At 57.8% G+C, this 21,553-nt stretch overlaps 1 protein-coding gene across 4 annotated transcripts in view; it reads right to left on the bottom strand.

Moving 5' to 3' along the window:
* Window positions 1-669: 669 nt before the first annotated feature.
* TRMT44 (tRNA methyltransferase 44 homolog) overlaps window positions 670-21,553 on the bottom strand; it is a 45,135-nt gene continuing 24,251 nt past the window's right edge. The window contains exons 11-15 of one of the 4 annotated variants that reach the window (XR_006887856.1): window positions 20,089-20,205; window positions 13,267-13,886; window positions 10,687-10,892; window positions 10,053-10,192; window positions 670-7,166 (exon numbers count right to left, since the gene is read on the bottom strand). Coding sequence is in view for 3 of the 4 variants with exons in the window: in XM_046655705.1 (XP_046511661.1) it covers window positions 13,654-13,886; window positions 20,089-20,205 (350 nt within the window). In the remaining variant the exon portion in view is untranslated. Of the gene's footprint in view, window positions 7,167-10,052; window positions 10,193-10,686; window positions 10,893-13,131; window positions 13,887-20,080; window positions 20,206-21,553 lie in introns of those variants that run through there. The other 3 variants (XM_046655706.1, XM_046655705.1, XM_046655707.1) reach the window with 3 other exon arrangements.

The raw sequence follows: 21,553 nt of genomic DNA, 5'->3' as shown, positions 1-21,553 counted from the left end.
CAGACCTGGGTTCCAGCTCCAGGCCGCCATATACTGTGAGGCCTTGGGCGAGTGGCTCAGCCTCTCTGTGTCAGACTTCTCGTCAGCACAAAGAGGGTGACATTGAGGGGACCCACCTGTGGGGACTGTGAGGAGAAAAGGTGACACAGCCTGCTCCCCTCGTGGTAGGGGTGTGAACCGGCTCTGTCTGACCCTGTGACCTCAGCCGTCCACCACCAGCTGCCTCTCCAGGGCCACTAAGAAAGCCTTGGGGGGGGGTCTCCATCCACCCCGAGTCTTACAGGCAAAGAAGCCGAGGGGGCAGGCACCACAGAGACCCCTGAGACCCCATCTCAGAAAAACTGGAAATCTGATTCCACATGTGTTTGGGAGTTGCTTGGGGTTGGGGGTTGAGGGTGACAGGGGACAGCTCTGGAATAAAGGAGAGGTGGTCCTCAGCGTTGTCCTGCACACTGGCCCCTGTGCAGCGGAGACCGCGTGCTTGTGGGGGTAGGGGGTGGGGCCTGCTGATCGTTCTGCTCTTCTGGCCAAGTGCTTTTCTGTCAATTTTTATGAAATGCAAAAGGAGTTTTTGTTTTATTCTGTTTTTTTTGTAAAGCTTAAAAACACATCTACATCTTATACTTGAGCTTCCATACTTTAAAAAAAAGAACAAAAATAAATAAATAAAAAGAAACCCATCTCAGGCTCGGTCAGCAGAGCTACAACGGAACTCGCCCGGCCTCCCCCAGGGTGAGGCTCCCCCCGCACAGTCACAGCAGCCCCAGCATGACCACTGCTCGCCAGCTTCCGTACACAGCAGCTGACTTCCACATCTCACTGGGCACTGACTCGGCGCCACGCCCTCCGAGGTGTGCGGCCTGGTCACCCCACTCAGTCCTCTACCTGGCAGGGCCACCCATCACCTACAGTTTAAGGTCAGGAGACTGCCCCAGAGGTCACTTCTGGGCCAGCATGCTCTGCCCCTCGCCACTGGGCACACAGCCCCATATGGCCTTGCTGCTAGGACCCTCTGTCTGACCAGACTCCACACCCCTTGGTTCAGGTTCCACTGAGCAAGCACCTGTCGCTCTGGGCAGTTCCTTTGGGCCAGCTCCTCAGGCTTGGATCCATCAGCTGGGGCTGGGGGCTGGCGGAATGGAAGGCCCCCTGCCAGGGGCCGTGGGGAGGTGGCAGGTGTGATAAGGTAAGTAAACCATTTTTGTGAGTTTGTGAGCCACTCTAGCAAATGATGGAACCCGAGGAGGGGGTCATGGGAACCTCTGATGTTCAGCCAGGAGGTCCAAAGCACAAGTGACAACCTGGACTTGTGACCGGCATCTGAAGGGGGGGAGGGGAGGGAGTCTTGTGGGACAGAGCCCTTAACCTGTGGGGTCTGACGCTATGCCAGGCAGACAGTGTCAGACCTGGGTTAACTTTGTGGAGGGCCCAGTCAGTGTCCTTGGAGAACAGGAGGGTTTGTGAGGGAGAGCAGCCCCCCAAATGTGGCACCTGCAACCGGGGGCAGGGGGCAGATATCCTCAGCAGAGAATGGGCTGGGACCCCTCAAGGTCACCCCCTCCTCACTTTACGGATGAGGGAGCAGCCCCCACGGGAGGTGGCCCACCCATGGTCACACAGCCCGTGATGCCAACCCAGCTCTTCCACCTTCCATGTGCCAGTGTGAGGCGCACAGGGCATGCCCCCGTCTCACTCTGATGGGATTCCAGCCCCTGCCCATGCTGCAGGGTGTGCTCGTCTGAAGGGTGGATAAAATGGTGTGGGCTGGCCCAGACAACAGCACCAACTCTGAGTGGCCCCATGGCCCACCTCCTGTGTTCGCGAGTAACCTCCAGAGTGTGGGCAGGGCCTGCAACTGGCTTCTAACCAACAGGACCCTGCAAGGGTGATGGGCCGTCACTTCAGCAGTAACCAAACGAGAGGGTGTCAGCAGTCTTGCCAGGGGGCGCTCTCCCTTGCCAGCTCTGAAGAAGCTGCCACGCGGTGAACGGGCCTCAGGACAGGGCCACGTGGCAGCGAGCTGAGGCCAGCCTCTGGCCGACAGCCAGCAAGGCACCGAATGCTGCCAACAACCACGTGAGCTCAGCAGCAGGCCCTTCACCAGTGAGGCTTGAGCTGAGAGCACAGCCCCAGCCAAGAAGACAGCAGCAGCCTGACGAGGACCTGAGCAGAGGACCCGGCTAAGCCGCGCTCAGAGCCCAGGCCCACAGCAACTGTGAGAGGACAGTGTTCCTTTGGCCGTGAAGTTCGTTGCAATTCATTACACAGCAGCAGACAACAAATACATAGAGGGTCCCTCGCCACAGCCCTGACGACCACTCTGCCGGAAGCATCCAGATGCGCCAACCAAGGCCAACAGGGAGAAGGCAGGACAGCGTTTCCACTTCAGGGCGCCTGCCCACTATGAAAATGACTCCATGGACTACGGAGGAGGATTTCTGAAGTCATGACCAGGGGAGTGCTCTAGAAACACACCATTAGCCACCGTCGCCGATTAACAGGAGTTCGCAGACCCGTTTTGGAGAATGCCCTGTGATGAGTCATCAAAATCAACTTATCTTCTCTCCTTGAAAAAGACAATCACAGCCCTTCTGTTGGCAAATGCAGCTGCTGCTTAAAGGACCAGTGATGTGTTTCCTCCCGGAAGTAGGGAGTTCCCTCCCCAAGGATCCAGGAAGAGGCAGGACCCCCGCTGTCCCGCGGTGGCATCAACCCCATCGGTGCACAAACCCAAGCAGGTGTCAGCACCGAGAGCAGCCTCAGGAGCCACTCGAGCAGCCCTCTGGTTTTACTGATGGAGGGACTGGAGCCCAGGAAGGGTGAGGGGCTTGCCTGAGATCACACAGCAGACTGGAAGCATGACGAGGAGATTCTGGGTCCCAACAGCCAGGCTCCACAGCGCCCACAGTTCCACCATGATGTCCACTCCCAGAAACAAACTGTCTAAATTAACAGGGATCTGCAAATGATCAAGTTCACGCCCCCACCCCCAAATATCAACAGGGAAGATATCCCCCAGAATTCCTGCCAGATAGTCGTGCAGCCTCCACTTGCACACCCTTGATGACAGGGTGCTCACTCCCCGGAGGCAGTGTGTCCCACCTCTTGTCAGCTCTGCTGATCCAAACATTTTTTCTTTCGTGGGCTGAGCAGAAATCTGCCCTCAGTCTGGCTTCCGTGTTGGATGTTCCGTGTTCCGTATGGAGGGTGGCATAGAACAAGCTGTTCTATTCTCCACCCAAGACCCCTGGGACTGTCTCTTCTCTCCCCTGGCTGAAGCCCTACGCCCAGCCCCAGCCACTCCTCCTGGGCACAGTGCCACCTCCAGCCCCCTCCGGGCCCTTGGAGGATGCCCCAGACATGCAGAGCTGCCGTGAACCGTGTGCCCCCAGCACCCTCCCTCAGGCGCCCATCCCCGAGCCTGGTGGGAACCATGGTCACTGCTCTCTGCACCCCATGACCAAGGGGGGCCTAGGGAGAGGGAGGGGCTCAGAAACTGTGGGTGCGCAGTAAGCGTGGGCTGGGTGAGGCAGACCTCCTGCCCTTCGGGACCTGCACCCCTCGCCTTCTGCCGGCATCTCAGACCTAGACCTGGAGTTCTTGCACCTTCCTGGGGTGTCTGCTGCCCAGCTCCACTTTCAAAACATCCCAAATGCATTTTGCTGCCCCTTTTTTTGGGAGCTGAACCACGCCCACATCAGACCCAGATCCGAGACCTCTCAACAGTCAGTTACTACCTGCTAGGGCTGCCGAAACTTTTTATCCATCCACCAGGAAAAATCTATTCCTTACCTAGTGCCACCCACTGGTCCTTCACGCTCATTCCACCTCCCGCTGAGAAGCAGAAAAACATCAACACTTCCTGCCTCACATGACAACCGCATTGTTAAGAGTGTTTCTCACAAAATATCTCATTTAATTCCCCAAACAGCCCTGTGAGCTTGTTTCTCTTGAGCCCATTCTGCAGACGACGCGACCGAGGCTTGGGAACCCTGAGACTGGCCTGAGCGCACCTGCTGCGGGGCAGAGCTGGATGCAGTGAGCAGCTGTGGGGCTGCTGTTAACACTTTATACCACTGATGTTTCCATAAAGAACAACTTGCTTCTGAGCTTCCTAGCAGCCCTCGCAAAAAGGGTGATGAGAAAAGTCACCTGCTTCTCACCGTCTGAGGACCTGACAGGCAGTGCCAGTTCTCCAAGCGCCCCACAGAGAGCCGTCTGTCACCTGCATCCTTGCTTATGGGTCACAGAGGGACAGAATGGCCAGTGTCTCCTCTGTAGGAAGAAGCTTCCAGCACAGAGCCCCGTGGACTCCTTGGCCTGGCGTAGGCTGGGGGTGGAGCAGACCCGGGAGGTGGCTTCACGGAGGGCAAGGACCCTGGACATCTCTGGGGTGGGTGTGTGCATGAGGGCGCCTTCTGAGCCCCCCTCCCTTTGCCTGTCCCCCAGACCCCTCCTCGCGGCCATGTCTCCTGGTGCAGCCAAGGGTGTGGGAGAGAGGCAGTGGGGGAACCTTGTCCTCGGGACGGAGTTCTGTGGCCCAGAAGACAGTCTGGTGCCTTCAGAAGGTGCCAGCACCACTCTGCAGCATCAGGAGAGCAAGCCTGCCTTTGGAAGATGCCTCTCTCCAAGGGTTCTGTGAGGTGAACCCTGAGTGACCACAGCACGGGGCCGTGGCCCCAGTGGCTGAGCAGGTAAGGCCCTGACCTCATCGCCAGGCCTGTGAGATGCTACCATGGGCCCCAGAAGTGGGGACTCAGCCTGTCTAGGGCGTCGGCAAGCTGGGGCAGGAGGGCAGGGAGTCCCGGAAGGAAGCAGCAGCAGGTGGCAGGTGTGAGCACCTGTGGGTCCTGCGGCCTGACCCCGTGCCCACCTCACCCACCGCCTGCACCCAGCCGTTTCCTGCCTGTCTCTGTGCCTTGGCCAGTGCTGTTCCCTGCCTGGAACACACCCCGCCCCCCCCCAACCATGGATCATCATTTGAAACACCCTTGTGCGTCTCCTCCTCCCATCTCCCTGCCTCCTCAGCAAGGCCCAGCGTCCCCCAGGCCCCCGGAATCTGCCTTCCTCTCTCCCGGCACAGTGCTTAGGCACGGCTGAGGTCCCTGCTGGGTTCGGGGTCCTCAAGATCCAGGCCAGGCGTGAGGCTCCTCCGTGTCCCCAGCAGGAGCCTGGCCCAGAGGGGCAGCAGCGAGTGGGACTGAGGTCAGCTGACATCTACCGGCTGAAGGGCTCAAGCGTCTCAGGTGGAGGGAGACTGGGCCTGCCCTCCCACACACCAGGGTCTGCACTGGGTGGACATGCGAGTCTCTCGCCCCATGTGGCAGACGTCACCATTCCCATTTTACAGAGGGGAAACTGAGGCTCCCATAACTTGCTCAAGGCCATGCAGCTCAAAGAGGCTGAGGCCACATTCACACCCACATCTTTTGGGCTGGTTTTGTTGTTCTCCCAACCCTGAATCGGTTCTCCTGGCACCCTGCTTCTGCCCCACTGCCTGGTAGCCGGCTTTGTGCAGCAGGCTGCTAATGCCCAGTGTGGCCTATGGGGTGAGTCTCAGAGGCTGGGTTCCGGGACTGAGGGAGGGCCTGCAGCGGGAGCTGGGGCCCTGGGCCCTGAGGACGGAGAACCGAGCCCCCACTGAACTCACGGAGCCAGGGCCCGGGGCAGCCGTGTGGGCTGGAAGCACCCACCCAAGGTGGGATCGGAGGCAGCCCCTCTTGCCCAGCGGCCAGGATCCCAGCCCTGACCCCTCCCTCAGGGCCTGCCCCAGGCCCAGCAGCTCCCAGGGAGGGCGTTCGCACAGGCAGGGAGAATGCTGAGTCCAGGTGTCAGGACCTGCGGGGACCGCTCTGACACAGAAGCCCGCGCCCCGCCTCCGCCTGTGTCAGCAGCCGTGGTCCTGGCTGAGGGCCCCCACTTTCAAGATGGATTCAACAAGTTCACCCCTCGGGGAATTCTGAACCATCCACAGCAACATCTGCATTTCCTGACTCTTCCAACTAAACGAAAAATCTATACTCTTAAAAAAGGAGCAAAAAAAAAAAATTAGCCCTTGAAAGGAAATTTAAGACTTGAACCCTCCCAATGGCCATAAGGATTTCCAAAGACCAAAACCCTGATTCCAAAGCAAAGTGCCAGGGCAGAAAAGAGGCCACCGGCAGCAGCGCAGACCTCGCCAGGCCGGGGGTTACTCAGCAGGCAGTTCTGAGCATCCGAAATAGCCTGCGCCTGGCTGGACACAGGGAGGACCAGGGTCACTCCCACCCAAGGAGCTCCCGGGGACAGACCGTTCAACGAAAGATGGTGACGCAGCGTGACGGCGCCATCCTACCGGTGCAGCAGAGGGGCCAACAGAGAGGGCCTCCCCAAGAGCTGGCTTTACCTGGATTCTGAACAACAGGACTGTGCTAAGCAGAGGAGAGAGAGAAGCACTTCCAGGCCGAGGAAACAGCTTGTGAAAAGGCTGAGGTGTGCAGCGCACTGCAGCAGCACCTCCCCAGCCCCAGCACCAGACCCCACCCAGAGAGCGGTAAACACAGGGGGCTGCAGCGGGCTGGGGCCCAGCTCAGAGATTCGGATCAGCAGGCTGGGGCGGGGGGCCCACGATTCTGCATTTCTAACAAATGCCCAGGCGAGGCTAACCCTGATTGTCAGACGACACTCTGAGCAGCGGCGGTCTAGAGCTCTCTCTGTCCAATGTGTTAGCCCTCAGCCACATGTGGCTATTTGAATTTCAATCATAATTACATAAAATTACACACTCAGTTCCTCAGTCTCAGCAGCCACATCTCAAGTGGCCAGTGCAGTGGCTATCACATTGGACAGTGCAGATCTGGAACACTCCCACCGTTGCAGGAGGTTCCACGGGGCTGCGCAGGTCTGGAGGGTTCAGGAACAAGCAGCGGTCCAAGCTGAAGTCTTGAGGGGTCAGAGCAAGTGCGGGGAGATGAGCTTGAGCTAGCCGGCCACCAGGGGAAGCAGCGGGATTCGTCCACGGAGCTGAGGATGATTTTCAGGTTTTGAGAAGTGGAGGCTGGCCATCAGGCTGGGAGAACAGATGTGGTGGTCGTCTCCTTCGAATCTCACAGCACAGGGTTCTGGCTCCCAGTGCTCACAGAGCGGCTCGTCTAGGACAAGCTCTTCTGTTAGTAACAACTGTAACCCTGGACGAAAAGAAGAAAGGCTGAAGGCACTGGAGAGCGATCAAACACAGGTACGACCCGGAGGGGAGTGTGGCCCTGAGAGAAGCGGGCACACAGGTACGATCTGTATTGGTACGGCTCTCCCTAGAGGATACTGCCGACTGCGCAGGGCACGGAGGACGGAGGTCAACCAGAAAGCTGCTGGCTCATCACCTGAGGAGTGGTGGACAGAGCTCAGTGCTGCCAAAACAACCGGAAATTGAGGGGAAAATCCTGGAGAGGAGGGACACACAGAGGGGGCACTCCAAAATCTGCATATAAACTCCTCTGAAATCCTTGGCTGACTCCTAAATCGCACAGGAGTGGCTGACAGTCCAAAGGGCCAAGGACAAGAGCCAGAAGTACAGCTGAGCAGAGCGTGCAGTGCTGCATGCCACAGGGAAGACAGAATTTGGAACTCAAGTTCTGCCAAGTTAGAGGCACCGGGAAAAACCTTGGCTTCCCATGAAACCCCAGAAAGACCCACTGTAGAAGGACGGACCTGTCCAGGACTACAGGGACATGGAATAAGAAATCAGAATAGGGCCTGGCCTGGTGGTGCAGTGGTTAAGTTCGTATGTTCCGCTTCGGCAGCCCGAGGTTTGCTGTTTCAGATCCCAGGTGTGGACCCATGCACTGCTTGTCAAGCCATGCTGTGGTAGGCATCCCACATATAAAATAGAGAAAGATGGGCATGGATGTTAGCTCAGGGCCAGTCTTCTTCAGCAAAAAGAGGAGGACTGGTGGCAGATGTTAGCTCAGGGCTAATCTTCCTCAAAAAAAAGAAAAAGAAATCAGAATAAAGGCAAAACAGAGATACATCTGCCTTAACAAAGCCTAATGCCAAGCCTCTGCCAACCCAAAGTGATTCCCTGATAATTAAACGAGTAATAAAACAGAACTCAGCCAACTTCTAGGAAGACAACTGAATTTAGAATCTCTACAACATCTGGAAAGCATCCACAACATCCAGTATACAACAACAACAAAATCTAATCATAGGAAGGAACAGGAAAATGTGACTCATAGTCAAGAGAAAAACCAGCCCAAAGGAACAGACCCATAGATGACCCAAATGCTGGAACTGGCAGAAAAGGACTTTAAACTTGATGGATAATGACTGAAGAGATGGAAAATTTCAGGAGAAATTACCTGCAAAAAGATAACCAAATGAAAATCCTAGAAAGGAAAACTACAATATCTGAAATTATTACAAAATCTATCACTGAGTAGGGTTAACAGTACGTTGAATGAAACATAAGAAAGGACCAATGAACTCAGAGACAAGTCAAAACTGAAGTCATCCAAAGTGAGGCACACAGGCTAAGAGATTAAAATAAACAGAGCCTAGCGGTCTGTGGAATGGCACCAAGCGCCCTAGCACAGGGATGAGTGGAGTCCTATGAGGAGAGGGGAGAATGGAGCAGAAAAAGATATTTATAGAATATTGGCTGATTTTTTTCCAAATTTGATCAAAAACAGTAACCCAGGGATTTACAAAGTTCACCAAACTTTGGGATAAATAAAAAGGAAATTACATCTTATGAAGAACGTTATATAAAACTGCTGAAAACTAAAGATGAAAACAATTCTTAAAATCAGCCAGAGAACAAGCATCCACTCCACAGAGGATGCAGCAATAAACCCATGATTCACTTATCAGAAACCATGGAGTCCAGAAAACAATGGAATGACAACTTTAAAGAGCTAAAAGAAAAATACTGCCAGGCCAGAATGTTATACACAACTAAAACATCTTCGAAAAATGAAGACAAAATAAAGACATTTTCCAGAGGGACTGCATACTATAAGACATGCTAAAGGAGAGCTCAGGCTGAAAGGAAATGAGGCCAGGTGGAAATTCGTATGCGCAGGAAGCAGCAGAGTGTACAGGAAACAGTAAATACGTGGGTAAACACGAAATGTTTTCCTTTGCACATTTAGAAGTCAACAGGCTGTTTCAAGCAACAGCAACAGCAGCGTGCTCTTAGGTTGCTTTTGCGTTCTCCGTGAAGTCGTCTTAACACTGATCCACAGCAGATGCTAACACACGAGGGACACGCATCGCAAACCCTGAGTAACCACGAGAGACCCCAGCACAGGGACGCAGACCCCCACGAGGGACGGCGCTCATGCAACTTGGGACTGTCTGTGTGTCACCCTCTCTTCCTCTCCATAGCCCCAGCCACCCAGGACGCCCTGTCCCCCTACTCCAGCCTGGCACAGCTGAGCCCCGGGCCCTGCCAGCACTACCACTCGTCCATCCTGACGTGCTGGTGCCTGCTGGGCATTCTGGAGAGCACCAAGCAGGGTCCCAGCCACACAGTGCTCAGCCCTCTCCAGGGGCTGAGTAAGTATGTGTTGAACACATGAACCAAGGTGATGTTTTTAGCTCCAACCGAGGGTGCAGTTCCTCCTCCCCGCCCCCGTGAGTCCCCGCCCTCCACCCTGGCCACAAAGCTCCCATTCTCTGCGCTGTGCAGACGGCTTGCAGGGGGAAACAGCAGAAAAACTCACGTGGGCAAACGCTTGGCCACCCCTCCCCAGGACAAATCATCTGACGAGACGGGGCTGGAGCCCTACACAAAGGCCCACTGCGGCCTCTCTGGATTAAAAATCACTGGACCCCCAACTACCCAGGCCATGGAAATTTCCCAGCTACCCCGGAGGCCACATCCTCAAGGCACAAGAGGCCGGGGGATTACTATGTGGTTTGATGCGCCTCCCCTCCTAACACACGGAGCCGCCTGGGAGGAGCAGCCCAACGGTCCTCTCTGGGGCCGGCCGCACTGCAGCAATCGACACCAGTCACCTGCACAGCTGAGCCCCTGCCGGGGCCTGGCTGGGGAGCCCCCAACACCCACTCACCCTTTCCTCTTTGTCGCATCCTCAAGGTCTGACAAACAAGGAAACTGAGGCGCAGCCCCTGCAGCCCCCAGCGGAGGGCGAACAAGGGCGGGGTCTCTGTGAGCAACACGGTGAGACGTGGATGCTGTCTGACCTTCATTCTGGAAGAAGTTAGAGGGCAGTGACGTCCAAACTGGGATCATTCAGGTACCATCTTTGTGACGTTGGCCCCCTCCACGCACCAACTAAACAATCACCTGTTTAATATTTTGTACTAAACTGACTTGTTTTATTGAAACGGATTCATTTTGAAAGCACACTTCACTCATCACCAACAACTGGAGGGCAGGACTCTCTACCCTCACTGGAAGGTGAGAAATAAATGCATGCCCAAATTAACTCCCACATGTCCCCTCTGGTCAAGGGCCTTGCCAGGAAAGAGCCTCCTGGGAGGTGGCAGTGCCAGGTTTGAATCCTGACTCTGGAAGTTGCTAACTGTGCAACTTTGGGGAAGTCACTCAACCCCTATGAGCCTTGGTCTGCTTCCTGTGGCACCAGATCACGGACACCCCACAAGGTGGTGAGGTTTAAATGTAACAATGCAGATATACTGTCCAAGGCAACAGGACTTGAGGGAGCGGCAGGCGGCACTCACCTCCTGTCCAGATGGGAGCAATCTTTGCAGGCCAACCCAGCCTCTCCTGGTCCAGGGCCTCCCAAAAGTTCTGTCTCCCGCACTAGACTGAGGTATGGTAAAAAAGCCCACAGTGATGAGAGGGGAGCCAGGAGCTGGGAAACTCCGCGGCTCGCCCACTCTTAATGCACTTCCTTGCGAGCAGCCTCTTCCCCTAATGACAGAACCTGCAAGAAACACCAGAAATGAGCTGGATGCATTAACGCACACTCACCCAGACGGGGCCTTCCTGCAGGGACCACGTTTGTTCGCGCTGTGGCAGTAGCGGCCCTGCATGGTGACCCTCGGTGGGCAGCCACCCCAGGAGCAGGTCAATAGGAAAGGAGAAGCACAGCCCCAGCTCCTGGTCCCCTCTGAGGTGACGGGGTCTTTCATGAGGAGAGATGGGGGGAGGGGGTCACCTCTGAGGTGGGAGTGGATCCCCTCAGCCAGAGCCACAGAGGGTGGAGGACAGAGAGACGCTGGAGGGCAAGTGGAAGATGTACCACGCACGTGACCTGAGGTCACTCCCTTGCCCATCCCCCAGAACCCTCTCCTCTGGGTGCCTCCCTACTCCTAGCACCAGACAATGACTCAGCCCGTGGCCTCTAAATGTACCTCCCACCAGCCACCGGGTGAAAGTCCACCTAGCCCTTAGGACACAGTGGTCACCTCCTATCTTGCCAACCCTGACCAACTCCAGCTGGTGTCAGACCGGTCCCTACAGTAACCACTCTGCTCCCCAAGTATTTCGTCTGCGGCAGACGGGGTGACAGGGCTCTGGGAAAGGGCAGGGGCTGCCTGGGCAGTAGACATATGAGCCCACGGGGCTCCCCGGGTCTCTGGAGGAAACGCAACTTAGGCAGGGCTGCCCGGGCACAGAGGCCATCTGCTGCAAGCCCTGCTGCTCGCCTGGCTCGGTGAGGCACTCACGAGGTCCCACTTTCCACATCAGATGCTCAAAGCTCAGAGCCGTCCCCCGGCAAGTTCCCCGGGCAGGCCACAGCCAGGCTGCCATGGTGAGCACTCACTTGGCCGTGTACATGCACAGACACGTGGTGCACGGCTACAATGCTACAGGGCGCGTGATGCCCAATGTTACCATGACCTTTGGGCAGGGGGCATGGTGGTGCTAGGGGCCAGTGAGAAGTGGTACCTGGAACTCAGAAGTTGGATCCAGTGACACGGCCTACCAAGGCCATTTCTGCAATCCTGGTGGGGTATAGGCAAGTCCCCTCAGCCTGGCAGGACCCCACCAAGATGGGCAGAGACCATGACCACTGGCTGGGGCAGGTGTCTCCTAGGGGTGTCCAGGAGACCTGAGATCATCTAACACCCCCTGCTGACGCCAACTAGGATGTATCCTTGGGGCTTTTCAGGGCAAACTGTCTGTCCCAAGACTTGGGGAACAGCTCATTTTACCAAGGGCCACCCCGTGTGCCCTAGGACAGGCAGCTCTGGAGCTGGGTTTTGAATCCGGGAGTACTGATCACAGAGCCAGGCGTCCGTGCCCGCTGCAGCACGTCTCCATGAGTCACGCTGGAAAAGGAAAGCAGGTGCGCATGGGCGTGGTCCTCCAGGCTGCACACCCTGCACATGCAGGGGGCCTAGGCAGGCCTGGGGCTCCCACTCCATCCTTCAGGAGATGCTCCCCTTCCAAGAGGAAGGAGAAGCGGGCGGCCCCAGGTCTGCTCCCAGGATAGGGAGGCCAGCGGGCTTGTCTTGAAGGGATAGTCCCAGATGTGCTAGGCACCAAGTAACAGGAAACCTCGGCCCCCGGCTCCCCAGGGAAGATGCTTCACCTCTGTGAACGGCAGAGGTCAGAGGTGGGGAGGTGCAGCTCCAGGGCTGGCTAACCCAGCAGCTCAGGACATCAGGGAACCTGCTCCCTCCATCTTTCTGCTCTGCCACTCACAGCTTCCTACACCAGGCATCCCCTGCAATGGCAGCAGCCAGGGCAAGAGGGGGCTCCACAGCAAAGACATCGCCCCCAGGAACCCCAGCAGTTCCCTCCTGCCTCGTTGGTCAGAACAGCTCCATCTGCAGAGGCAAGCCAACTGTGGCTAGAGTGGCATCTCTGCAGCCTCGTGCAAGGGAGGGGCTGAGCGAGTGGGAAACACCACAGCCACCACATGGGTGTGGGAGGCCTGGGATCTGGGGGCCCCAGCCGGCAGGGGGCTTCCCGAGGGCAGGGCCTCGAGCCCTGTGGCAGCCCCAGCCCCAGCGCCAGCCGTGCAGCACCGAGCTGGGCGCCTCCCACAGAAAGGAATGAGTTTACTCTCATTACATGGAGTGAACTAAGAATACCCGCACCACAGGAACTACACAACTAAAGGTCGCCAGGACGCCCCCACGGAAAACCAGGGCAACACAGCATCTACGGAGGCGGCATTCTGAATGAAGTGAAAAAATAACTTCACAGAGAAATACATTAGGACTTTTTTTTCCTGGAATGAAAAGAATTAACGTGCCTGTGGGGAGAGCTAGAGCAGGGCAGGAAGAGGGCAGTGAGCACTGGAGCGGCAGGATTCCAGTCGGCCAGTTGCTGGCAGGACGGCTCACCTCTCGGGGTACCCTGTTCTTCTCACACCCCGAACTCGTAGCGTCCAGAAGCCAGAACGGCGCCCAGAAAGGCCAGTCAAGCACTTCCTATGTCTTCCAAACTCCAAGTCGCTGTAAGAACTCTCCCACTCTCTTTCTGATAAGATGCTGCTGAACACAGGATAGAGGGCCTGATCTAAGACACCCCAGCAAGCAAAGGGGTGGGGCAAGAGTGGCTCCAGCTGCTCATGTCAGTCTCACATGACCACGATACCATGGTGATGTGGAGGACAGCAGACGGAAGCCGGTGGAGCCCCCACCAGCACAGAAGCCACAGGGCTCTGAGGAGCCGGGACACCTCCGGCATGGCCTCCCAGCACCAGGCCCCTGCTCACAGGGCAGAGCAGCTCACGAGACCCGCTCTTCCGTCCTGGCAGTCAGTGACGGCCGCAGCTCCCCAGGCCCGTGGGCAAACGGGCAGCAGGGTGAAGGCAGAGCACAACCGTCAGGGTGATGCATGAAAAACCAGCAGACACGGGTTTTGAAAGCTTCAGGGACCAGTTTCCGTTTTGCTTCCGGTTGCTTTTTCTTCGGTGGCTTCTGTTCTCTCCAGTCGCGAATGTGAACTCTCCCGTCCAGAACTGTGGTTTGGAACAGACAAAAGACACAGCCAAGAAGTTAACCTGCAAGTCCATTAACTGCCCAGGATCTGTGGGAGGCAGCCGTCCAGGGCCAGGGATGCAGTGACGCGAGACCAGTCGCCTCGGCAAGCCAGCGCCCAGAGGGAGGGAGACAAGGTGCTGAGATCTCAAGCAGTGACCAGCAGCACCCAACCCGCCCTGAGGCCTGCGGTCCCCACCTAAAAGGTGAAGTGACAGAGGCACAGCGCCCGCGGGCAGCGAGCAGGCAGGGAGTGGGTGGAGGCGTCCCGGGGTGTGGGAGTGTGGAGGGGCCGGCACCAGTGGGACTGGGAGCCATCAGGAGGTGCATGCTGGACACTAGGGAGGGGTGAGGAGCCCGGTGCCTGAGGCCGAGGCTCTGGTGATGACGAGATCCAGAGTGTGGCCCCAGGACAGAGTGGCTGGGACAGCCTGGGGGACGGGCTTGTGGGAAACAAGCTGAGGCCTGGAGCCCGGAGTGTAGGAACCATAAACGTGGTCCCTGATTGAGGACACGTCAGAAACCAATCTTCGCATCACACGGGAAACAATGTGAGGCGCCAGAGGCCTTCCCCAGGTGGCAAGACGACCGGCAGGCTGCAGGGACACCAGGTGTAGGCACCCCACAACCAAAGCCCCCCAGTGTAGACAGGGTAAGGCGCAGGGCTTCACAGAGGCCCGCCTGGAGCAGAGGGAGGCTGAGAGACGCACTGGGAGGGACCTGGGTGGCTGGGGTGACCTCAAAGCTGGGCAGCTGGAGGACCCCAGAGCAGCGGGGGATGGAGGCCGGGGGGAGCACAGTTCCATCAGCTGACTGGGCCCCCACCCAGCTGCCTCCTGAGCCGGTCACCCCTACTCGGCTGAGACCCGCCCCAGAGCTTCCACTTGGCCATTCCATCCTGAGGAGCCGACAACTCCACGGGAAATGCAGCCAAAGCAACCAAACCCGTCCTGGTTTTCCCTGGAAGCCGGAAAGTCACCCGGAGCGGGAGAGGCTTGGGCAGAAACAGAGGGAGCTCAGTGAACAAACCTGGTGCTCCGACTTCCAAGGAGAACCTGAGAGTGTGAATTAAGCTTGAATTCCACTTTCAAACCGACCCGTGTCGTGGCCATAATGAGACTGTTTGTCTTCACAGACTGACGTCACGCTCCCTTGAAACCGGAGACAGGGGCTGCAGGGGCGCCTCCCTGTAGGGAGGGATGCGAACGAGGGATTCATCCTCCCAGGGCCGCCAAGAAGCACCTACTCAGGGCCAGGCTCAGTTCTGTCCCCTCCACGGAGCCATCCTGCTGCACTGCTCCAACAACGCTGACGCTCAGCTCACGCAAACCCCGCTGTGTTCCACTGGATGTTCCCACAGCAGCACCTCCTGGCGCCACAGGGAATGACACGGCCCAGGCCAGTGGGATGGGGAGTCAGACCCCTGAGGTGTGTGCAGAAAGGGCTTTGGGGGCAAGACTCCCACCAGACTCCCGGAGTGCGCGCCCCAGAAAGCTGAGGAGCACTGGCCCAGCCTGATGTCCTGGCCGGGTTCAAGAGAAATACGGGAGACAGGGTAGGGGCTCGCAGGGACCTCTGCCCTCCAGAGGTCAGGCCATGTCCCCTCCCCTCAGGCCAGGCTGGCTTACAGCAGGCCCTCCACAGGTGGTTTCACGAAATATGATATCTAGCCACATTTTTGGAGCAATACCTGAAAGGCCAGGGAAAAACAGGCCCAGCTAGTATTTCTAAGGCGAAGGAGTCGGGGCTAATGACACAGGGGTGACCCTGGAGATGGCAGAGGCCGGGGTGCCCTGAGGTTGGCCAGGACAGCTGACGTGTGCCCCCCACCCCCACGCCCAGGACACAGGGCAGCTCTCTGGCATCCCCCTCCTCACAGCCCCAGCTCCCACTCTGGGCAGGCTTGTGCCAGGCAGCCTAGGGCACCAGCATCCAGGGTGCCTGCTCCAGCCCCAGCGCTAGACTCTGTTGATGCAGAAATAGGTCCCAATTTTAAAATGGAACTGGAGGACAACACACGCCCTCCCAAAGCTCCCCTCCCATCCAGCGTTCCTGAAGCGTCAGCCCTCACGTGCGCTCCCTCGGACCTGCTGAACACAGCACAGGAAACTGTTTCGTTTCCTCTGTTTCTGACAGCAGACGCTACCTTAACCAGTGTTCTGAGGAACTGGTTCAAGGTTCTCCGGAAAGTCACTATGGACAACGTACCGGGACGAAGCACTGGTTCTGGTCAGATGTGGCCTGGGTTGCCAGCCCAGCCTCTCCACCCAGGGAGACCATGGGCAAGTCCACACCTTCACGGCCATGAGCGTAGGGATTAGAGAGACCACCCGTGCAGACCACTCAGCACGGCATGGGCACACACACGCCCCACTGGCCAGAACCTCCTGACCGCCTGCATGCCAGGCTGTGCGACCCTGGGGGCGGGCACGAGAGCGGGCCCCTGGCCTCATGCACCGCGCTCACGGCCTCTGCGTGGCGGCCCAGCGGTGCCTGGCACACAGGGTGCTTGGCACTGGCTGAACTGCAGGCATCCAAAGTCATCTTTACTCTCTCACTCTTGTAAACATCACTAGAGCCTGGCCACGTCACTTAAAACCCCTCAGACAGAATGAGACCCAGCTCCAGTGCATAGTTTTTGCATGACTGGAAGCAGAATGTTTACTCAGAGCTCAGTCCCCAAGCCTCCTACTCAGAAGTGTTTCCAAGAATAAATGTGACCTCTGATGTGAACAGCAGAGAAAAGCAATCACACACACGCATATTTATAACGGAGAAAAAAGCTACTATTTCATGAAACCAAACAAAAAAACGCGTTGGGACAAAGAGAAGGAAGAGCCCCCGTCGGGGTTGCAGTGGGATGCCAATGCCCAAAGCTCTGAGACCGAGGACGCAGGCAGCTGGGCCAGGGCTGAGCCACGGCAGGAAGTTCCAGCTCAGGAAGGCCGCCCGCGTCCCGCCTCCTCCACCCACCAGCGGGGCCTGCCCTCCTGGCCTCAGCTTCTGCATCTCCCCCACCCGCAAATATGGAGACTCCAGCTCTCCTTATAAAGCTGACCGCCATCCTAACAGCAGCACTTATCCAAGGAAATCAAGCTGAAATGAAAACCAAGTGTAGCTACGCAGAGGCAGCTGGCACCCAAAGGCACCACAGGCGTGCACACTCAAGCTCTCACATGTACACGTGGGGAGGAGACAGTGCAGGCGTGCACATCTGAGCTCTCACGTGCACGCATAGTGGGAGAGAGAGCGCAGGCGTGCACACCCGAGCTCTCACATGCATGCACGGAGGGGGACAGTGCAGGTGTGAACACTCAAGCTCTCACATGCACCCATGGGGGGGAAGACAGTGCAGGCGTGCACATCTGAGCTCTCGTGTGCACGCACAGGGGAGAGAGTGAGGTGTGCCCACGTGGAGGCAGAGAAGAGAAGGCGGCAGCTCTCCACACCCTCGAGAGGTCTACAGGCTGAGGGAGTGGGCAGACGTGCCTCCTTCCCTACTCCCTGCCCTGCTGAGTCACGTCTGACCACCCCACTCGGCAGCAGCACACTGATGGGTGGGGGGGACTGGCTCAAATCCTGGGGTCCAGAAAGCTGCCTGCGTCCCTAGACAAGGTCTGCGGGCCCAGTATGCGCCCACGCCCCTCCTGTGGGCCCGGCAGGTGTACGGACCCCTCTCATGGGGCCCAGCAGGTGCCGGTAGCCTCAGGTTGGACTTCCATTCTGTGCTGGCATGATGGCTTCCCTCACCCCTGGAAAAGCCCCCACCCAGCAGGGCCAGCTGCTTCCTTCCCACACAGACCCCACTGAGGCACCTGGCCACTGTGCTGGACTCATGACTTGGTGTGCCTGCCTCCTCTGCCAGGTCCTGGGGCAGGAACAGAGAAGCCATCATCTTAGTTTGCAGCCTCCAGCCAGGGCATGGACATGGAGAGCCATGCCCACAGATGGCACCTTGTGGGTCGGGGACCCTGGGACCCAACAATCTTGCCCCTGGTGAGGAGGGGTCCCATGACTGTACCCTCCTCACTGGGCCACTCATTTCTTCATCCTGTGACACATGCTAGCACCAAAGCAGTGAGCTCTGGGCTGCTTCTCAGGCTGCAGAGTAAGACCTGGGCCCGCCCCAGAGAGTCCAGGGTCTAGTTGGGGCAATGATGTGACTGGTGCAGAGCCTGGGGACCCAGAGGAGGCAGGACTGGGTGGGGGTGGATGGAAAGCTGTTTAGGAAAGGTTTCCTGGAGGAGACGGCAGCTGAGCTACATCATCGGAGAGACCAGGGCACCACGGAGGTGGGGACAGGAAACAGCCTTGTGAGTGAAGGGCCCAGAGAAACACAAGCCAGCAGGCCACACAGGAGGCACTGAGGGATTAAGTCTGGCAGAAGGGGGTGGGTGGGGCAGGGGTGGGTGGAAGGAAGGGGCGGTGTGGGCAGGGCTCCTGAGCCAGACCAGCATGTCACACCCTCACAGGAGCCCATGTTCTCAGCAGGTCAAGGCTGGGCCCACAGGGCACGTCGACAGCCCCTGCAAGCCTGCTCTTCCCTGGAGCCCACGTTCACAGAACATCTGCAGATACCACCACCCTGGACCAGCGCTTCTGTACATCTAGTGTCTGCCCCCCGCCTCCCGGAAAGAGGAGCTAGTTGGAAGTACACAGCACTAGCCCACCCCCAGCCTTCATGAGACATTTCACAGCAGAAACAGCATCAAACTCGCTTCCCCTTCTTAAGTACTATGGGAACCAGGTGCTGTTCTGTGGGGGGACTTGAACACGGCACTTGACCTTCATGGACCCAACGTGAGAGAGAGCAGGCAGGCCCGGTGACCAATAGGGCTCAGGGCCCTTCGTACGGCAGGTCACACAGACAGTGACACTGCAGCCAGACTGGAAGCCAGCTCTGCTCCTTCCTACTCTCACACCGTCACATCGGTGGCACCACTCCCGTGCTAGTCAGAGGCCCAAGTCCTTCTCACAGCCCCGCCTACCCCCACCCCTCGCTCATCAAGCCTCCAATCCTGCTCCTTTCCAACTCAGCCCCTTCGCGCAGGCTGCTCTCTGCCTCAAACGTCCCGTCCTTGTCCTCGTCACCTAGCTGACTCCTACTCCCAGCCCCAGCGTCACTCCCTCAGCGCGGCCTTCCGGGCCCTCCAGGTTGCCTAGGTCTCCCTGCACCTCACGACACCAGGGAAACATGCCCGCGACATTATGGTGACGCAAGAGGACACAGCTACTTTTACAGATGCATACGGAAGCATGGAGGGGTGAAACAGCACACTGGCTGGGAGGCACTTTCAAACACTTCCACAAAGAAAAACAGGGAGAAAGCTTCAAGAAGCAAATATGACCAATTATTGCCCATCTGGATGAGGGGCAGACAGGAGCTCCTTTGTGTACGCTTGAAAACTTCAACTAACGGAACAACTTAAACCTTGGGTGCCCGTGTAAACCTCCGTGACACTTTCCCCTCCCGGGCACCGTAAACTCGGGGTGGGGGTGGAGCAGGGCCAGTGCTGCCTTGCTCTGCAGACTGAGTGAGAGCACACAGGCGCCTGGCCCTGCTGCTCCGGCAGTCCTGGAACCAGGGCGTCAGCGCAGGAGGGCAGGGAGCGCCTCACCCCTGAGGGGCAGACTTCCCGAGGCCCCAGCGCAGGTACACAGGGTGCAAGAGCCGGCAGGAATCGGGGCTCCCTCCTCTAAACTGCCCAGGGCCTGGCTGGGAGCTCAGGATGCTTCTAGTGTGCAGGCAGCCAAAGGCCAAAGCAAGGTAAATGAAGAGTCCCCACCCAAGAAGGCTGCCCAGGCCACATGGGGCGCCCAAGCAGCAGCTTTCAGACTCAACTTCCTTCTGAGTGAGGAGCGAGCACATCCTGCAAGGGGCAACTCCAGGCCTGGGGGCGCTGAGCCAGAGAGGTGGGAGCAAATCAAAGGGGGGGTGTGGCAGTGTCCTCTCCTGATGTGAGAGGCTCACAGGTGGGAACTGGGTGAGGGGCAGAGGGGCACTCTAGTCTACCTTCCCAACTCTTCTGTGAGTTTTAACTAAAATAGAGTTTACCACTAAGAAAAAAGGTGGCGGGGGGAGGGGGCGATGCCAAGATGTGTAGGAAGGAAAATCCTGACCCAGGGGAGGCGGAGCACGGTATCCCGTCAGAAACAGGCACCTGCAAAGGCGTACCGCTTTACCTTCGAACACCTGATGGTTGTTTCTAAGCAGCGTCTGCAAGCCTCCACATTCTCGCTTCAGCCTCTGCAGAGTCTCCCTGTCCAGCTCACTGGCTACCTCAGCCAAGGACAGGCTCTCTGTCGAAAATGGGGTTTCCCCCAAACAACAAGAGGCTATTAGGAACGTGTTAAACTTGAGTTCTCTAAATTCAAACCCCTTACATACGTCAGCAGGAGACCATGAACATTGAACGTTTCATTAATTTAGTCTACAGCTCACGACAGCTGGAGCTCCGCAGGCAGACCATCGGTGCCCGTCACCCCCAAGAGCGTCCACCTGCCAGGCCCTGCACTGCGGGCTCACCATGCCCGCCTGCCCACAGGCGAGCCAATATGGACACCAGGCAGGCAGCTGCTCCTGCAGCGGCGTGATCCCACCTATCAAAGCACAGCCCACCCTCTGGGCACCTCTCCGCTGCCTCAAACTTACCCCAAGAGGAAGCGGGGAGTCCAAGGAAAAAGTTAAATATTGGCCCAGAAAGCCTTCCCTGCCCCTCCCAGTCCAGTGTGTTAATAGGAACTACAAGGAGGTGGGAGGTGGCCCCCCGACTCCTGGATGCTGACTCACGCACTGGCCACCTCCCACCTGAACATCCTTTGATACGGCATGTCCTGACCCCACTCGAGGGCAGGGGCTAGCTCCTCTCACCCTGCGTCTCCCAGCCAGGCCTCGCAGAGGGGAGACCCGGGTCTGAGATCAGTCAGGTCATGAGGACAGACCCACTCATCCGTCATGCAGAACTCGGAAACACGGACGGTCCTGTGCCCAGGGCGGGCTGGGGAGAGGGTCACGAATTCCAGTGACCGAGGGAGGGGAAGCCCACCTGTGGGTGGAACCTCTGGCTGACAGGCCAAGGGCACACCTCCACCTCACCGGAGCACGCCTCTCACGCACAGGGGGGCAGCCGGAGCACCACAGATGAGCCCCAGATGGAGGGAGACCAACCTGGGGAGGACGGCACCCAGCTCCCAGATGTCTCCCATGGGCGGGCAGGGCTGAGACCTGATAATCAGAGCCACCCCACCATCTACCTGTGAGCCTAGGGAAAGATCCAGCCTTTGCTCACTAAAAGGGTGTTCCATCCCAGGCAGACTAGCAACTCCCGTGCGGAATCCTTCCCAAAGGACCCGGCAGAGGAAAGGGCTATCCTGAGGATTAAGGGTCAAACTCCATATTTTAAGATTCATTCAAGTCTCTGGGGCTCTGTGCCCTTCGAGAACCCACTAGGAGCCTCTACCCAGCTTGCCTTCCTCTCTACTCTGGCCCTGCCTTAGCAGGGTGCACTGAGGAAGTGGGGTGTCAGCCCATAGGACACCCCATGGACCTCAGGGCTGGAGGTCCACAGTTACATGGATGGTCAGCCAGCTGAACCAGGGCCACACTGGCCAGGGCTGCGACCGGGTCCCCAGAGAGGCTCCCCTGATC

Source organism: Equus quagga, chromosome 3 (assembly GCF_021613505.1).
Source record: "Equus quagga isolate Etosha38 chromosome 3, UCLA_HA_Equagga_1.0, whole genome shotgun sequence".
In the NCBI taxonomy this organism is placed as follows: Eukaryota; Metazoa; Chordata; class Mammalia; order Perissodactyla; family Equidae; genus Equus; species Equus quagga.
Note: the sequence above shows the minus strand (reverse complement) of the source record. Positions and strands in the feature narration are given on the sequence as shown.